The sequence below is a fragment of the Perognathus longimembris genome, chromosome 2 (assembly GCF_023159225.1).
Source record: "Perognathus longimembris pacificus isolate PPM17 chromosome 2, ASM2315922v1, whole genome shotgun sequence".
Classification (NCBI taxonomy): domain Eukaryota; kingdom Metazoa; phylum Chordata; class Mammalia; order Rodentia; family Heteromyidae; genus Perognathus; species Perognathus longimembris.
Window position 1 is genome coordinate 51125703 of NC_063162.1, and position 17124 is coordinate 51142826.

At 42.1% G+C, this 17124-nt stretch overlaps 1 protein-coding gene across 9 annotated transcripts in view; it reads right to left on the bottom strand.

The window, feature by feature from the left end:
• Kcnma1 (potassium calcium-activated channel subfamily M alpha 1) overlaps nt 1–17124 on the bottom strand; it is a 692132-nt gene that overhangs the window by 8189 nt on the left and 666819 nt on the right. For 8 of the 9 annotated variants that reach the window (XM_048339123.1, XM_048339120.1, XM_048339122.1 and 5 more), the window contains 4 exons: nt 14267–14397; nt 5819–6013; nt 3361–3479; nt 1533–1757 (listed from right to left, as the gene is read on the bottom strand). In XM_048339123.1, the coding sequence (XP_048195080.1) occupies nt 1533–1757; nt 3361–3479; nt 5819–6013; nt 14267–14397 (670 nt within the window). Of the gene's footprint in view, nt 1–168; nt 1758–3360; nt 3480–5818; nt 6014–14266; nt 14398–17124 lie in introns of those variants that run through there. The other variant, XM_048339114.1, reaches the window with a different exon arrangement.

The following is a 17124-nucleotide window of genomic DNA, read 5'->3' on the forward strand; positions in this document are numbered from 1 at the left end:
GGGGGCTGAGATCTGAGAATCCCAGTTCAAAGTGAGCCTGGACAGAAAAGTCTATGAGACTCTTATATCCACTTAACCATCAAAAAGCCAGAGTGGAAATGTGGCTCAAGTGGCACAGTGGCAGCCTTGAGCAAAAAAGCTAAAGGACAGTCAATGCCCAGGCCCTGAGTTCAAACCTTAGTACCTGCACAAAAAAAAATAGAGAAAGAAAGAAAAAAGAAATAGAGAATGAACAACTTTTTCCCACCTGTTTTCTGCTTTGGGACCAAGCGTCATGCAGCTGTACCAAGAATTGAAGGTAGTCACCAGCTTTTGTTTTCTTAGCCAATTGTGGCTTGCTCCTCCAATATCCTGGCTTACTTAGCAGATTGCTCCTACAGAAACATTTCTACTTCTGGGTTTATCTTCCTCTCATTCCACCATCACCGTGGCCCCAGCTTCTACCTGGCATTGGGGCTCTCACTAATCAAACAAAGGGGAGTAAAAAGGTCCCCTGAGAGCTCATGGAAAAATACTTGCTCTTTCCTGAGCATTATTTATTCTGTACATAAGGTAAGTACTTCACCTTTTAAAGATGTAAAAGTCCCAGGAAGGCAGTTTCTAATGGTTTACATCTGATATTTATGATACATATGGCTTTTCATCCCAAATGTCAAAAGTAAAGGAAAAAAATAGCTATTCATATGGCAGCCTAAGGAGCAGGAAACAATTGAATATGCAATCAAACCTCTTCTCCCTTAAATGACTGGGATTGGATACATTCGCCTCTGTATTAAGTTAGAAATGTTCATATAAACTCCCAAAGGAAGCTAGCTTTGGGACAAAAGCCCTTACTGAGTAACTGGAAAAAAAAAAAAACACCATCTTCGATGCTATCTTGCAACAAGCAGGTATTTAATAATTATCCCCACAATGTGTGAAAGCTTTTCAAATGCTTTGTGATACTTCAGCCCAGACAGTAGAAATGATCAATACATTTTCATTGCTTTTTGGTGTCTTCTTTCAAATAAATGTGTGTTAACTTATGGTGTATGTGTTGAAATAGAAAGAGAGAGAGAAAGAGAGAGAGCACTAAAGGAAAACAAACCAACAAAATCAAAACCCAAAGCACCCTGATTATCCTGATAAATCAGAATCAACTTTTCTTGCACGTTAAATACACCTGGCTTTACCTAACATTGATCATGAGTGTTCTTTTCTAATCTGTGCACTCATTCTTGAAGTGAGCTATTTATGTCTGGAGCATGCCTTTGGGTTATATTTCTCCTAGAATCATAAATAACTTTTTTTGGTCCGTCTGCTTATTTGTTGTTGTGCTCAAGGGTTTTATGGTGGTGAAATAAAAATGACAACCACATGCACACTATCATACATATGCAAATATGTGTAAAAAAATAAAAGAGGGGAGGACTACAGGGAAAACTGGGAAAGTTACTTTGTTGGAAACACCAACTGGAAAAATGAGTGGCGGATACAGTTTCACACACGGTGGCGGTGGATGCACAAATCAAAGCCGCTCTTCCTGCACGTACTTCTGTTTGTCCCGCGATTCTCTGGACTTGGGCCGGTTCTGCCTGTTTGCTGTGGATGGGATAGAGTGGACGGACGAGCTCTTCTTGCTGGAGGACTGTGAAGACTGAGAGGAATGGGACAGGCTGGCCCGGGACTGGCCGGCGTTGTGGTCAAACTGCATCAAGCAGAAGATCAGATCTGTCGGCACGAGCTCAAACTCATAGGGGGGGTTGGTGATGACATACCTAGGCAGGGAAAGCAGAGGTGTCACAGTCTGAAGTGAACAGGTAGAGAACTCAATGCTCCTTGAAGTGGAAAAGGAATGGGGTTGCGTAAATGGATTTGAGATGAGCTGGTCCAAAGCGCCCCTCAACTTCTCTTTCAAGTTCAGTGATATTTACTACTTTATATCTCCACCAAAGCAGCCAGCCATGGGGCCAGGCAGAGGTGCTGGCTAACACCAGGCAAAAACCACAGAAATCACCATTTTTTCTTGATACCAGCAAATCTCCATATGTTCTTCAAGGCCAGACAGATAAGCACCACCTGAGAGCCTCAGGAAAAATCATATTCTACTGGGGATTGAACTCAAGGGCCTTCCACTCTCTAGGCAAGCCTCTATTACCCTTCTCCCCGAGTCCTTCTGCTTTTAGGGTTGTTCCGTTAGGCTTTCTTTCCACACCTTTTCCCAGGCTAGCCATAGACCATGATCTTCCTATCTCCTCCTAAATAACTGAGATTATAGGCATGATCCAATGTGTTAGGCTCAGAACTTTGTTCTTCATAAGGGCAAGGGCATGTGAGACTCGTGTTTGCTAAGCTTTGGAAGCTCACTGGTCTGTGGCAATTGTTATCTGGCTACATGCTGTAATTCCTGGGTACAGATACATAAAGTTGTATGCATTTCTAGACATGTGTGTGTTTGTGTGTGTTTCTTACACACCAGTTAAAATAAAATAATGTTTTAATTTTTTTTTTTGTCCATTGTGGGACTTGAACTTGGGGCCTATGTGTTGTCCCTGAGCTTTTTTGCTCAAGACTAGAGCTCTACCACTGAGTTAGAGCACCACCAAAACCACTTCTGGATTTCTGGTGATTAATTGGAGATCAGGGTCTATGGCCATTCCTGCCTGAGCTGGTCTCAGCCTCCTGAGTAGCTAGGATTATAGGTGTGAGACACCAGGGCCTGGCTCAAAATATTGATTTTTTTTTTAAGTTCCCAGAGTAGGTCTGACATGCAGAACTGAAAAAAACTTACCTATGTACCATTGCTTCCTGAGGTATGTTATACAAATTCATTGCTTTGAATAATTCTGAAATGAACTCTTAATTTCTGCCTGCCATAAATTTATTTAAACACATGCTAGCCAAACATAACTAGCATGCCTAAGCTGTTACTTTACTACTTAAATTGTTAATTTTCTTAAAAACATAAAAGGAAAAGAGTCAGTGAAACGTATATGAAGTGAAATACACAAGTCCAAGATAGAACACACTGATCTTAAATAAATAAGTTTAGGATATATCTCTATCTTAAATACTAGCTATGTGCAATATCTTTGTCACTGGGTACCAAAGGGTACCATTCACTGAAGTTGCAGGTCTTGGCTTTTGTATATTTATTTTACAAAACTTGAATTCTTCCCACAGTGCCTACAACATCCTCTGCTTATTAGGTTTCAAGATCACTGTCAAGTTTAATGTGAGCAGAGTGATTTGCATTGAGCAGATTGATTTGCATGTTGTGAACATGAACGCCTATGTACCATCCCCTCGCCCGTAGGGGACAGAAGGTGTCAGTCTCTGTGTTTGGGTGGTGCTCACCACAGACAGCGCAAAGACACTCACCTCTTTGTACACTGGCTGGGGGTGCTGAGGTGGGCATCTCTCAGCCGGTAAATTCCAAAGCAAAGCATGTTATAGGTTTTCAGAGCTTTGCAGAACAGATCACCATAACAACCACCATCCTGGGAGATAACAAAAGAACAGAGAGAAACATCCTTTTTATTTGCCTGCAAGTCCAGGTCCAGGGGGAAGAGAGGCTTTTCATAAAAGCTTGTTTTGTTGTCTTGTGAATTGGAGGGTCTGTGCCTCTGGGTTGTGGCTGAAGAAATCCACATGGTTAACAGCCTACATCCAGTGGAGCTGATTTGAGGGATCTGACAATGAAAGGTTTCCTCTAGGGTCCCTCCAGTTTTCCACCTACGGCAATGGCAGCTCTAAGTGCCATTCACTTACTGGAAGTGAGGGTGTCACACCTAAAGGTCTCAAATGTATGTCGACTGAGGAAAAGAAACAAGCTCTGCACCACAGTGATTATGTGTTTGCCCCAGCTCAGCTGTGTCCACTACAGCCGATCTTGTTGTCAAAACGGCCCAAGTGATAATGAAAATCACTACAAGGAGAGAAGACCCCACCACTTCCTAGGGTGACAGACTTTCAGGGAAGGGCTGTGTGAAAAGCACAATTTGCAGACCTCAGAGATGGCAAGGGGGAAGAGCAAGTGTTTCCTCAGGAGCTTACGGGTCTGCAGATAGAAAAACTGGGATTCACAGTTCTGATCAGTTCCCAATCACCTCTCCCAAGTCTAAGACCTGACTCAGAAGGTGAAAGCAAACACAGCCACTTGGAGATGCAATGTCAGCTTCATACAGCCAGGCCAGGGGCTCCAAGTGGATGCTATAACATAGGAAGGGTCTCGGAGATCCTGGGACTGGGATTGTCCTTCCCATCAGTGGGATTTTCATAAGGATGTCACATTACAAAATGGGGCCATATACTGCCATAATTTAAAGTATTTTTCCTGTTCCGTTATGTATGTAAATAAATAATAGTTATAAAGAGTCACAAAGTTAGGGGAGGGATTGGTGAGAATGTTAAAAGGGGTGACATCGATCAAGATATAATGTATTCATAAACTGCTTTGTTAAATGGAAACTCTTGTACAACTACTTAAAGAAAATAATAAAAGATTCACCAATTATGAAAATTGTCTTTCAAAAATAAGTTCACTCTAAACCAAGTACAGTGGCGCATGTCTGTCATTCTAGCTACTTAGGAGGCTAAGACAGAGTTTGTGGTTACCCTTGCACAAAAAGTTCACAAGATCCAATCTTAAGTATTAGCTGGGAACAGTCGTACAGACTTGTCACCCCAATTACATGGAAGGGTAAGATAGGGAGGATAGAGGTTCTAAGCCAGCCCAGGCAAGAATGTTTGTGAGGCCCTTTTATCGCAACAGAAGAAGTCCAAGATGATGGGGTGCATCTGTCATCCCAGCTACAGTGGGAAGTATAAATAGGACAATCACAGTCTAGGCTGGCCTGGGTGAAAAGCAAGTTTCTTCTTTCAAAAATAACCAGAACAGGCTGGGCTCCAGTGGCTTGTACCTGTAATCCTAGGTACTCAGGAGATTGAGCTCTGAAGATCACTGTTCAAACACAGCCCGGACAAAATAGTCCATGACATTCCTATCTCCAATCAACCACCAAAAAGCAGGAAGTGAAAGTGGGGTTCAAGTCGTTGAGTGCTAGACTTAAGGAAAAAAAAAAACAAAACTCAAGGATAGCACCTAGGCCCTGAGTTCAAGCCCTAGGATTGGCAGAACAAATAAACCACAAACTGGCCACAAATAGGCCACAAACTGGGTAGAGTCATGACTTAAGTAGTAGAGTGCCTAGCAAGTACAAAGCCCCAAGTTCAAATCCATGAACTGAGAGAGGGGGGAAAAGTTTAGTCAAACGTAGGCCCCAGCTCACAATTAATCTGAAAGTAGGCATCAGTGTGTCTCAGCACATGGAGAAAAATCTTTCTACTCTTGAACATCGTGCACAACACTGTGTAGTGTATTTTTCTTGGTTGCTGAGTTTCATGGTTCCATCCACTGGACACATCTTTTGGGCTGCTGGATGTGTATATATAGCTGTGAACAGCACCCAACGGGAGAAGTGGGTCACCTCTGTCACAGGAAGGGGAAGAGGAAAGAGCGACCAAGTCTAGCCTCAGATATGATAAGACCTAGGTTTTGAATAAGAAGCATCTGAAGGATCTAACAAATCCTGTGGGTGCTAGGTGCTCACACCTGCCCTTAGTGTTTTGAAAGTCATCCGCGTCTTGGTTGTAAAGACACAGACACTAAGAATCCTGGAGAATTCAAATGAGTCACTAAGCACAAAGTAGCACCCAGTGCATAGCACATCATATCTCTCATTTCTTGTTTCCAGAGGGAGAAAAGACAGATTGTCTAATGTGACATCAACTTCATTTGGATCAATGGAGTCAGGCAGCCTCTAGAAAGTGAACTCACCCCCAAGTCTGCAAAGGGCCCATCCAGCAGCGCTAACTGGGCCACACGACAGCGGTCCCTATTGGCCAGCGTCTGAGGGGTGCTGTAGCCCCCTCGAAGTGCATTCTCCTCAGCAATGAGAGCCTCCAGTTCTGGTGTAGCTCCTCCGGTCACCAGAGTCCGTATCAGGGTGAGGATATTGTCATTGAAGTATGTCTGTGGGAAGATGGGGGGGGGGGGACACCCTTCAGCAACACATCCTAAAGTCATGACAGCCGACATCCAAATTACAAGTTTTCTTAGTATCGCCCATGTAAAGTTCTGGCCTGTCTCTTCAAATAATTTTATGTGGGAAGTGAAAAGACAGCAGCCTCCAATTATTCCATTCTTTTCTCTCTTGCTTGACTCCACCACAAGAGACTGACTTAAGAAGAAAAAAAAAACCTCAAGGGATTTTATTTAAAGGGCTAAAGTCTGAAATAAGTGGTGTTTACCATCACTAGTATTGGTAGGGACGCAAACCCTGTCTTGTCTCTTTGCAAATTTCCTTGCCAACTCTAGGACTTGTGACACAAGTAATAAACTAGCATGCCTAGATGGCTAATCGAGGCAGAACTGCCCTTAAGATCCTGTCACCCATGGGCTAGGAAGCTGCTAACCCCACCCCACAAATGGCACCATGTCTTTCTATGCAGGAATGAGATACCAAAAGAATCACTAATGCCACACATGAAACAATTTATCATATGCTTTGTTAACAGTCTAAACAAGAAGTCTCCATCAATAAATAAGCCAGGTAAATTTATGAAGAAGTAAGAGTCCCGCTGTGTGGAGTTTGGCTTGTGTTTGTTAAACTAACCTCAGTCGTCTGAGGAAAATAGAGCTTATTAAAGAATTTTCCCTCTAAGTGTACATTTGTCTCACATCTGAAACCTAACAGGTCTGTTGGGAAGGAAACAATGAGAGCTTTAAAAAATTAATAGGATGTCAAATGAAAGAGCTTAAAAAGACATTTGTCACCCAGCCTAATTTGAGGGAAATCTCTGTTCAAGGCGTTGCATTCCATTTTCCTGTGTAAGGAGAAATCAAGTGGGATAATAAGAAAAATCAAACCAACTCTTTGCTCTGGGGTTTGATAACTGATGACCTCTGGTGGGGAGGGTGAATTACAGGTGCACTGTAATTCAGTAGCTCTTGGGCTACCTGGAGAATGAAGGAGGACGAAGCCCAGTGAGGGTCACCCTCACCCTTCTTGGCAATCCTTTGTCAAGACAAAGGATGACGTGGAGGCATGAAATGATGCCTAAGTACCCTGGGCTTCATTTTTTTCTCAGTCATAAACTAAACACAGTCATGAAGGTTAAGGTTATAACACAAAGAGTCCCATGAGGACTTGTGAGAAGACGGTGTTACCACTGAGTCTGTATTTCACAATTTCTCATGAAAATACTCACTCAAATTTACAAAATACCAACTGCAAAGTAAATGGACGAAACTGTTCAAAGCCTGCTAGGCCTTGAGGAGAACTGATGCCCAGATTGGAGCTGGGACATGTGGGAGAGAAGAGCAAGGATGCCTAGAAGAGGGGATGTGTCTGCCCGAGGTGGAGTTGGGCTGCCAGGGAAATGCTGCCTCCTCCTCTCGGGAGCCGTGTGGCCTTGGAAAGTTATTTCACACTTTTGTGCTTCAATGTCATCATCTGGAATAATAGGGGACCATGGGGACTGGATGCCTCAATCTTCCTGAAGCACTAAGTACCTGGGCTCTCTGATACAAACTTCTGGCCTAGTATCAGAGATGCAGGGCCTTCGCCAATGACACAGCCTCACTCCCTCATCGCCAGCCTTCCCTTTTTTGGTCAGTCTTTTGGGTTCGTGTGTTCCCTGCAGGGCTTTGGACCACAAAGGCCATGTTGTTTGGTACTTAAACCTGTGCTTCCCCTCCAAAGTTCCTTCCAGACTCGGGAACTGGACAGCAAATCTCTCTGGGTGGAGTTGGAGAAGGGTGGGGAATCTCATTCTGGATGAATCAGCAGCTGAAGAGACTAAGGGAATGGTATTCTACAGAGCCTGTGCAGACATTTTCCAAATGGCCAAGGGGAATTCATCTTCCCAACGTCAGACCACCCATCTTCACAAGCAGGATGCTATTCCTCAGCCATGCCTACCCCATGAAATAAGTAAGATAAGAGCAGGTCACAGAACGTTGATGAAGGCTTTTGTGTTACAATTAACATCCTACATCAAGACCGAGGGGAAAATTCTAACTGTATGTAAGGTGGATGGATGGCAGAGCAGACTGGAAAACTGACCACACCTAGCTCCTAGCTCAAAATTAGAAAGAGAAAGAGCATGCCAGGGGAGGAGGGGGGAAGAGAGGAGAGAGAAAGAGAGGAGAGAGGAAGAGAGGAGAGAATGGCCCAAATGCCTAAAATAGAGAAATACAGTGTTCAAGATATAAAGGAAATGCATCCTTTAATCCTTTAGACTGGCTAAATAATTCCGAGAAGAAATGAAAGAAAAATGTAGAAAGAATTTACATAGACATCAGAATAAAATTGTAAAACATTTGGACTACATATCAGAAATAGTAAAAGATTAAATGACAGGAAAGCTGACTTTACACATTGAATCAGTTCTCCTTTTTGGAGTAAGATGAAGGAATTCCAGTGGACCAAAGAAGCAGGTAACAGAATCCAGTCCTCTTTCATAAGCTTACAACATACTGGGACAGAGGCAACTTCTTCACCCTCATATAGAGCACAGAAGAAAAGCCCACAGTTAACATGTAAGACTTAATGGCAAAAAGAATTGATGTTTTCCTTTAAGGACCAGAAGGACAACAAGGAGGGAACTCTCATACCATTTCTTCAACAATTTGCCAGAGATGCTAGCCAAGCTCAAAGAAATAAAAGACAACCATATAAGATACAAAGAAATAAAATTACCTATAGTTATAGGGTACAATATATTTTTTAAAAAGTCCTTAAGGAAGTCCTTTAAGGATGGTGGTTTGAGAACAGTAAGTTCTGTCTCAACAATAACTCAGCATGGTGGTGTGTTCATGCATGCCTGTCATCCAAGCTATTGTGAGAACATAAATATATTATAGTCCAGGCTAGCCCTGAACAAAAAGTGAGACTATGAGAGAGAGAGAGAGAAAGAGAGAGAGAGAGAGAGAGAGAGAGAGAGAAACAGAGAGAGACAGAGACAGATAGACAGAGAGAACAAAAAAGTACTGAAATGTGACTTAAGTGGTAGAGCTCCTGCCTAGCAATCATGAAGCCTAAGTTCAAACCCTAGTATCACAGAAAAAAGGAAGAAAGGAAGAAAAAAGAGACGAGGGAAGGAAGGAAAGAAGGAAGGAACGAAGGAAGGAACGAAGGAAGAAACAAATGAAGGGAGAAAGAGAAAGGAAAAAGAAAGAAAGAAAAGAGAGAAAGAACTGGGAGGCAGGAGGGAGGAAGAGAGAATGTAACGAAGGAAGAATAGAAAAAAAAAAAAAGCCAGGTGCCAGTAATCCTGTAATCCTACCTATTCAGGATGCTGAGATCTAAGGATCCTGGTGGTCTGAGAAAGAAAGATCATGAGACTCTTATCTCTAATGAACCATCAGAAACTGGGAGTGGTGCTGTGGCTCCAAGTGGTAGAGCATTAACCTTGAGCAAAAGAGCTCAGAGACAGTTGCCCAGGCCTGAGTTCAAGAGTTATGACTGACAAAAAGAAAGAAAGAAAAGAAAGAAAGAGGAAAGAAGAAAGGAAAAAAAACAAAGAATCAATGGGAACGTTATGTAACTTTTCTGTCTCAGACTTGGATGAAAAACCAATAGCTTGTTAAATGAGAGATCATTTGTATAAGTTCTTACGTACAACTGATAAACGGTTGTTGGTAAAAAGAATGATCAACCAGTTGAATGACCATGGCTCACACCTGTAATCCTAGCTACTTAGAAGTGTGAACTCTGGAGGATTGAGCTTCAAAGCCAGCTTGAGCCAAAAAGTCTCTGACACTTTGTCTCCAAAATAAGCAGCAAAAAGAAGTCTGGAGGCATGAGTCAAATAGTGGAGCATCAGCCAAGCAAGTAAGCCAAGCTTCTCATTTACTTAAGTGAGAAGCCCTGAGTTCAAACCTGCATTACCAGAAATTAAAGAAAAAAAGCACTAGCAGTGCATCTAACTTAGAAATGTCCTCTTTCCATGCATCTGTGTTCCTAGGCCTAATGCAGAGAGCTCCACATTGATATGCCCTTGGCCTGTAAATCCGAGTGATCCCTAGGTTACATAAGGAAACAGGAAACTATGAAATGCCAGCCCAAGGAGCAAGGCACTGCCACAGGGAAACCTGAGCCCCCAACGCCATCTAGCCTGTGTTAGACCATCCGGCCTACCAGTGCCACCTAATGCCCGCCTGGTGCCATCCTTCCCCCATGAGTCTCCCCCGCCACCAAGCTTGAACATCTTCCTCTCCTTATTTTTTTTAAAGGATAATTACCGGAGCTTATGTTTCACAGTTAATGCTGTCAAGCCTTTTAAACTAATTGGTCTTTTATAGAAAATTTAACTGAAAATTAACACATCTTTTAATAACATTGCCTTAACTTTAATGGCACTCTGCCTTTCGTTTATAATTGCTCTAAAATTGTCATTTTCCATGTCATAGCTGCCATTTTTTATATTTGCTAGTTTTCCTGGTGTGGATTTTTATTTTTAGTATTTTCCTTCCATGAGAGATGAGAACTATTGGGTTTCCCTCTCCCTCTAACACAGGTCTGCCTGGCATGGTGTGAGAGTAGGGGTATGTTCATGGGTTCAGAAGAACTGGTTTGCCAGAGGGACAGAACATGGGGACAGCTCTTTTGTTGTGGCCCAGTTCATGGACTGTTATGTGTCTGTCTGTCTGCAGGGAGAGTTTCAGATTACATAGTAAGTTGTCTGGGTCCAAACAGCCCCACTCTGGGGTCCACATCTTATCTTCTCTTTCTAGGGTGTTCCTGGTAGAACTTAGATTGGTTTGGGGGGAAAGAGAGGTGGTATCCAGGTGCAAAAGATACCTGAACACTCACAAGCTAGTTTCAGCCCTAAAAATAAACAGGCTTCCTTGCCACGCGTGCACGCACGAGAGAGAGAAAGAGATATTGAAAGAGATTGAGAGAAACGGACAGAGAGTGAGATAGACAAAGATAGAGACAGAGATAAGGGCAGAAAGAGGGAAAGGAAAAGCAAGAAAGCAGCAGGCTGAGATCACTCTGAAAAAAATACACCTCTAAGTTGTGTTCTTCCTCTACCCATAAGGGTAATTATTCCTCCTCACAGTGAGTTTCTGCCTTTGATTTGTAGGATGAAGGCACAAGGCCATGTCTCAAACATCCCTATCTGTTCCAGGAATGGCTGTGATGAATCAAAACATTATTCTTTTAACAAATGAAGCAGTAAGCAGCAGGAGTTGAGTTATGAAGGACAATATTCAGGGAATGTTTAGACACATGATTAAGTGGCAATTTGGGGAGGAATGCTCGAAAAAGAAGACCATTGACATCTACAGAGATTTGTGTGGCTGTTGCAATGGTGCCTGTGAGGGAATGCCTGAGATGGAAGCTTACCTCAGGCTCCTGCTGTTTGTATTCCTGCCTTTTAGTTCCTTCTAGTTACTGCTTGGGTACATGACTTATCTGTTTTTTCAGAGATTACATTTGGGTGAGAAAATAAAAGAAATCACAGGTAATACTTTATCAAAAGATCTAGGTATATATTGGGTCTGTTGCACTAGACCCAGTTCAGAACCTCACTCCACAGCTTGTTCATCTGACACAATGAAAACAAGCTCTGCATTGATTTGATAGGAATGCTGATGATTGATCTGAAAAGTCACTGTCAATAGGCCAGTTGGGAAGTCTGTCTTCAACCTTTAAGCCTGGTCAAGTCACATGACTGTCGGAAAGATCAGAAGTGCCTGACACAGTTCTAGGCCCAGAGTAAATATGGCTGCTGCTAGTTAATTCCATGGCAAACTCTGGGTTCCTGATCCCCCTTATTCCAGGCTAGAATTGCAAAAGAGTTACTGCTCTCGTACTCCTACCATTGTATCCATCCTTTTTCTACCCACTCTTTCCTAAACATTTTAATTTGGATTTCCAAAGGACATTAGATATGGCTTTTATAAACCATTATTTCAAACCAATTCCCCTTGATCTTTCATGTAAATTTCTGGAATTGAACTCCCTAGTTATGATCTAGCTATCTGTGAAACTCAAATCCAGATGTGTTCCTTCCCTCCACACTAGGGCCACCATATGTCCCTCTTGCTGTGTAGAAGCTCTTGGCTACTCAATCCACTGCATTCCTTAGAACTAGGGTGGGCTGTCTGAGTGTTTGAACAGGGTCTGTGCTCAGCAGGGGCCCTATATTGCTTTAATATTCTGCTGACAACATTTTAAAACTCTTAATAATCTACGGAAAAAAAACAAAACACTTTGCCAATGGTGTAGCTAGTCCTATCCCAGAATACATTGATTGTCCAATACGCATACGTGTTAGATCATTGTGTAAATATAAAAATTTTTAACCAAAAATACTTTTTAGTTCTAAGAAAATAATGACAGTAAACAGGTATTCGTGAGGTTTTTTTTTTTAAAAGTGAAAACAGTGTTCTGAAATCTCTCCAACTAGGATCATAATGAAAAGAAAACATTTTGAAAGAGATGAGTCAAAGTCTGATTTCGAGTTGATGTGGCCTGACAGAATCTTGTGCATTACAGAATACATTGTATATCTTCTATGGTTCCTTCCAACCTGCTCCAATTTCTCAAAGCTGAGCCCATCATTACTAGGTATTATGAGTAGGAAGTCAGTCTTAATATCAACTGGCTGGTTCATGAGCCCTAAGAAAGCCAGGAGTATTCTCCCTACGGCCTATTTTATATCCTGCTGCTTTGGAAAGCAATGCCATGGAATGATGCCCACTCAATTTTAATTCAGATGAAAGTCATTGCATTGTTATTTTTATATCCATAATTCTGATTTTTAACTGAGATATACTTGCAGCTGGACCACATTTGGGGATATAGAATAACCTAAATTAGTCTTAAAACACACTATGAGTTTTTTTTTTCTTTCCTCAAATAGAGGTCCTTCTGGAATTAGCTTTAATGAATAGATGAGAATAATGCATAATTAGCATATCAGTTGTTTAACACATTCAAGAGAATAACCTTCTTAAGCAGTTTAAGAAATGTATGTATATAAAGACTCTGTGAGTTATGTTTATGGTTTTAATGTGTTCAATAAAACTCTGCTTCATGGATTCTCCAAAGGTCAGTTTTTATCCAGCCTATGTCTGCGGTTTTACAAATTGGGAGCTTGAGAACTCAAAAATGAACAGGATTTCTATACAGTAAATAAAGACGCTCAGTGGGAAGGCTTCACAATACCCAGGCTATGACCCATTCTAAATGTCTGCTTTTGCCTTTTGTGGTGAAAGATGGCTCCATTAACCTGGAATCCATTCTTTTAATTGTTATTTGCTTTAGGGTGCAAAAATGGAGAAAAGAAATGTCTTGACCAATTGATACACATCAAGCTATTTGAAAAAATAAAAAAAAATACAACAGAGCTGCCTTCAATCTCTCAGCTATCCACCTCTCTTTGCCATCCTGCAACAGAAAACCAGTCAAGCCTTGCCCATGCCTGGTAAATCCAGATTGCTTTCTCACTGACAAAGACTCCAGAGTTACTTGTGGAAGGCACATTGTTCTTTCTACCTACTGATTATGTTTAATCTAGTCACAAAATCTTATCAATTTTACCAAAAATACTACTTAAATCTAACCACCTTCCCCTATCTCTACAACTTCACCTTAGTCCTAGGTACAATAACCACTTATTCAGACCTTTCTGCTGCCTTCTTGCCCATCCAAGCCATTCTCAGAAAACCAGGTAAGGTAATCCCCTACTCCATGAGCTCATTACAGCACTCTTCAACTTTATTGACTCCTTGTTGCTCTTGAGAATGGGTTTTGTTTTCCTATACATCTAATCTTGGCCCATTTGCCCTGTCTTGTACTATGGTAGAACACACAGCATGCAGGCATTCTTTGCCTTCCTTGAGAAAGTTGGTTCCCCATTACCACCAGACCCTCTCCTCTGGGGCATATACTCCACTCAAAAATCTCCCTTCTCTAGGGCTCAGATCTTGTTATAAAGTATGCATTATTTTCTTGAGCAATCTTTCTCAGATCCCCCAAGACCAGGTTCTATTCTTTCCTGCTTCTCTTGTTTTTTGTTTTTTTAAGAATTTGTATACCCAAATGTTTACTTGTATGATGGTTTGATTAATGTCAGCATAAAACTTCCTGATGGCTTTCTGTGCTGGCTGCCATAGTGCAAGCTCTGGTTATTGCCTCTGACACTGGAGGTGGCCATAGGCACATTCCCCACCCATGGAATAAGGAAGGAGGGAACTGGACAGACTTACCGCACTCATGAGTGAGTCCAGGACACTGACGGCAAAGGCTGTCCCACAAGCGAAGGGCTGTGTGAGGTACAGTTCTGTGTCGGGGTCATCGTCATCGTCTTGGTCCAAAAACTGAACATTTGTGTCATTCACTAGAAAAAGTAGAAGGTAAGAATGAGAACCTAAGAGACACAAGGCTAGTGGCGCCAGAGAGCGAGACCAGGAGACTGGTTTAGAGACATGGAAATCACTACAAAGGAAACAAAAGCAGAGGGAAGCTGTTGATGGATCTTGGGGCTGGGAACCAGTGGGACTCAACGGACTGCTTCTGTTGGGTTGTCTCAATTTCTGAGACCTGAAGAGCAATGTAGTGTAGCAGACTTGCTCCGTGGAAGGCTGCTGGGGACTAGTAGCATATACTGACTAGTCCTTTGGCATAGTTTCAGAATCATGACTGAAAAACACCTTTTAGCGTTTTTTTGGTAGCCAAGTCCTTTGAGAGATGAACATATTTCAATGATGAGTAGCCATGCTGGGATAATAAGCCACAGAGCAAAGAAAGCAACATATTCAGAGGAAAAGAGCAATGGACCAGAGGCACAGCAAAGGCAAATAGCAAGATCCATAGTCTGCCCTGGGGATTGCCTGTGTGGTGAGTGCCTGGATGTCCATGGGTCTTGAATTGAGGCATCCAATGAACAGGTCTTGTGGAACCCTCAGGAATCCCCAAGGGGGTGGGGCTGGATCCCAGTTGCCTTCTGCTACTTGCTGACAAGGGTTTTCTCTGAATTCTAAGTTGCCAGGCTCCACCCACGTTCTCCCATTCCCCTTCTGAAACAGCTCAGTCTTTCCTTTTTTTTTTTTTTTTTGCCAGTCCTGGGGCTTGGACTCAGGGCCTGAGCACTGTCCCTGGCTTTTCTTTGCTCAAGGCTAGCACTCTGCCACTTAGGCCACAGCACCACCTCTGGCCATTTTCTGTATACGTGGTGCTGGGGAATCGAACCCAGGACTTCATGTATGGGAGGCGAGCACTCTTGCCACTAGGCCATATTCCCAGCCCCAGCTCAGTCTTTTCTGTGCTCCTTCAGCAGGTACGGTAGCACTGGATGTTGTATTTCATTTCCATTTGAGGAGCCCTCAAGGATTCCTCCTGCACACAGGCACAGACTGATTAGTTGTGTCACTCAGATGTCTTTAGCTCATTAAAAATTAAATGACAAATTAATTTCCATTCCCATCTTGGCTTCAGAAATTATCACTTTTGCAGAGCAAGTAATAGGGGAAGTGTCGTCAGGGGGCGGGAAGGAAGGCACATGTGAGTTCTGGAATAATTATGGTGCTTTTAAGAAGACAATAGATGAGGTTTGCTTTCTCTGAATCCTTCCTGTATGTATCAGCAGCTAATTCTCATTTCTAGAGTTATTGTTTTAATTTTTAAAGTAACTTTCTTGATAACTTTCTCTTTAAAAAAACGCAAAAAAACTTTGTTTATTGCATGAGGCAGAATAAATGGTAATAGGATAAATGGCTAGGCATGGAATTATTTTTAAATGACACCATCTTTTTTCCCTAGAGAAAGACTCTAATGGAAATCTTTGCTTCGTTTTTCCAAAGTTGATCACATTGTGGTCTCTGCTGCTTTAGCAGCAGGCGGATCACAGTTTCTTAGTTTCTAGCTTCTGAAAAATAGGCAGACTTTAAGTTCAATCTCTGTCACCAACATCCTTGTGCAAAGTACTGCATGATCCTATACCTCAGTTGCTCTACCTGTAAAATGGGGGAAGGTATGGCAGTTTTCTCATGAGATTGTTAAGAGACTCGATAAGATCAGACCTGGCACAGGCCCTAGGTCATGCCATGTGCTGGATAAACAGGAGCTATTGTCACAATTGCCCTTCTGATGTCAAAGGTCTGCTAACTCATTACACTGTGAAGATACTCGGCTTCCCTCTGCCTCTCTAAGAGACACTGACGTTTTGCTTTAGTGGATCCTTCAAATGTTAGCTTTTCCTCCCTTACCTCTGTTTTTCCTGTCAAACTAAGTAAGTGTGGTTTAAAGCTAATTCATACATATTTCAAGTTTGGCCTACCAGTGTTTCCATATATATGGACCTGTAACCTTGATATGTAAACTTGATATGTAAACACTGTAACCTATCCCTGTAACAAGTAGCTGAGTCTCAGCCAATCACAAGAAGCCAATCCAACTAGGTTAAGATATGATTGATGTTACCTGTAACTAATCAGACTCTCTCTATACCTTACCTCCCTGTTCTCTATTTCCTTTCCTTTTTATCTGGCTATGGCTATCACTTGTCTGTATTCTGGGCTTGAGCTACTGCCCCATTTTAGAATTGTAAATAATGTTAAATAATACTTCAAAACTAGTTTGCTGTAATATTTTTTGTGTGTATGTGCATGTTAGTTGTGGGGCTTGAACTCAGAGCTTGGGTGCTGTCCCTGAGTTTTTGTGCTTGAGGCTAGCACTCTAGCACTTGAGCCACAATTCCATGTTCAGTTTTTCTGTGTGTGGTTAAATGGAGATAAAAGTCTTATGGGATTTTTCTGCCCAGGCTAGCTTCAAATTGTAATCCTCAAATCTCAGCTTCCTGAATAGTTAAGATTGTAGGTATAAGCCACCACTGGTGCCCAGATGTAATTTTGTCTTTTACAGTCAAAAAGCATGTTGTTGGCCTTGGGCATTCTTCTTTTGAGATCAGGAAATATAAGCTAGAGTCCAGATGTGAAAAAAATGTGCTTACTTATAACAGCTGCTGGTGATGTATATATGTATCTATAGTGTCATAGTATCTGTTATTTCTTTTCAAGGGACAGAGAGAGGATGGCATTAAATAGGGGGGTTAAATGGCTACACCTAT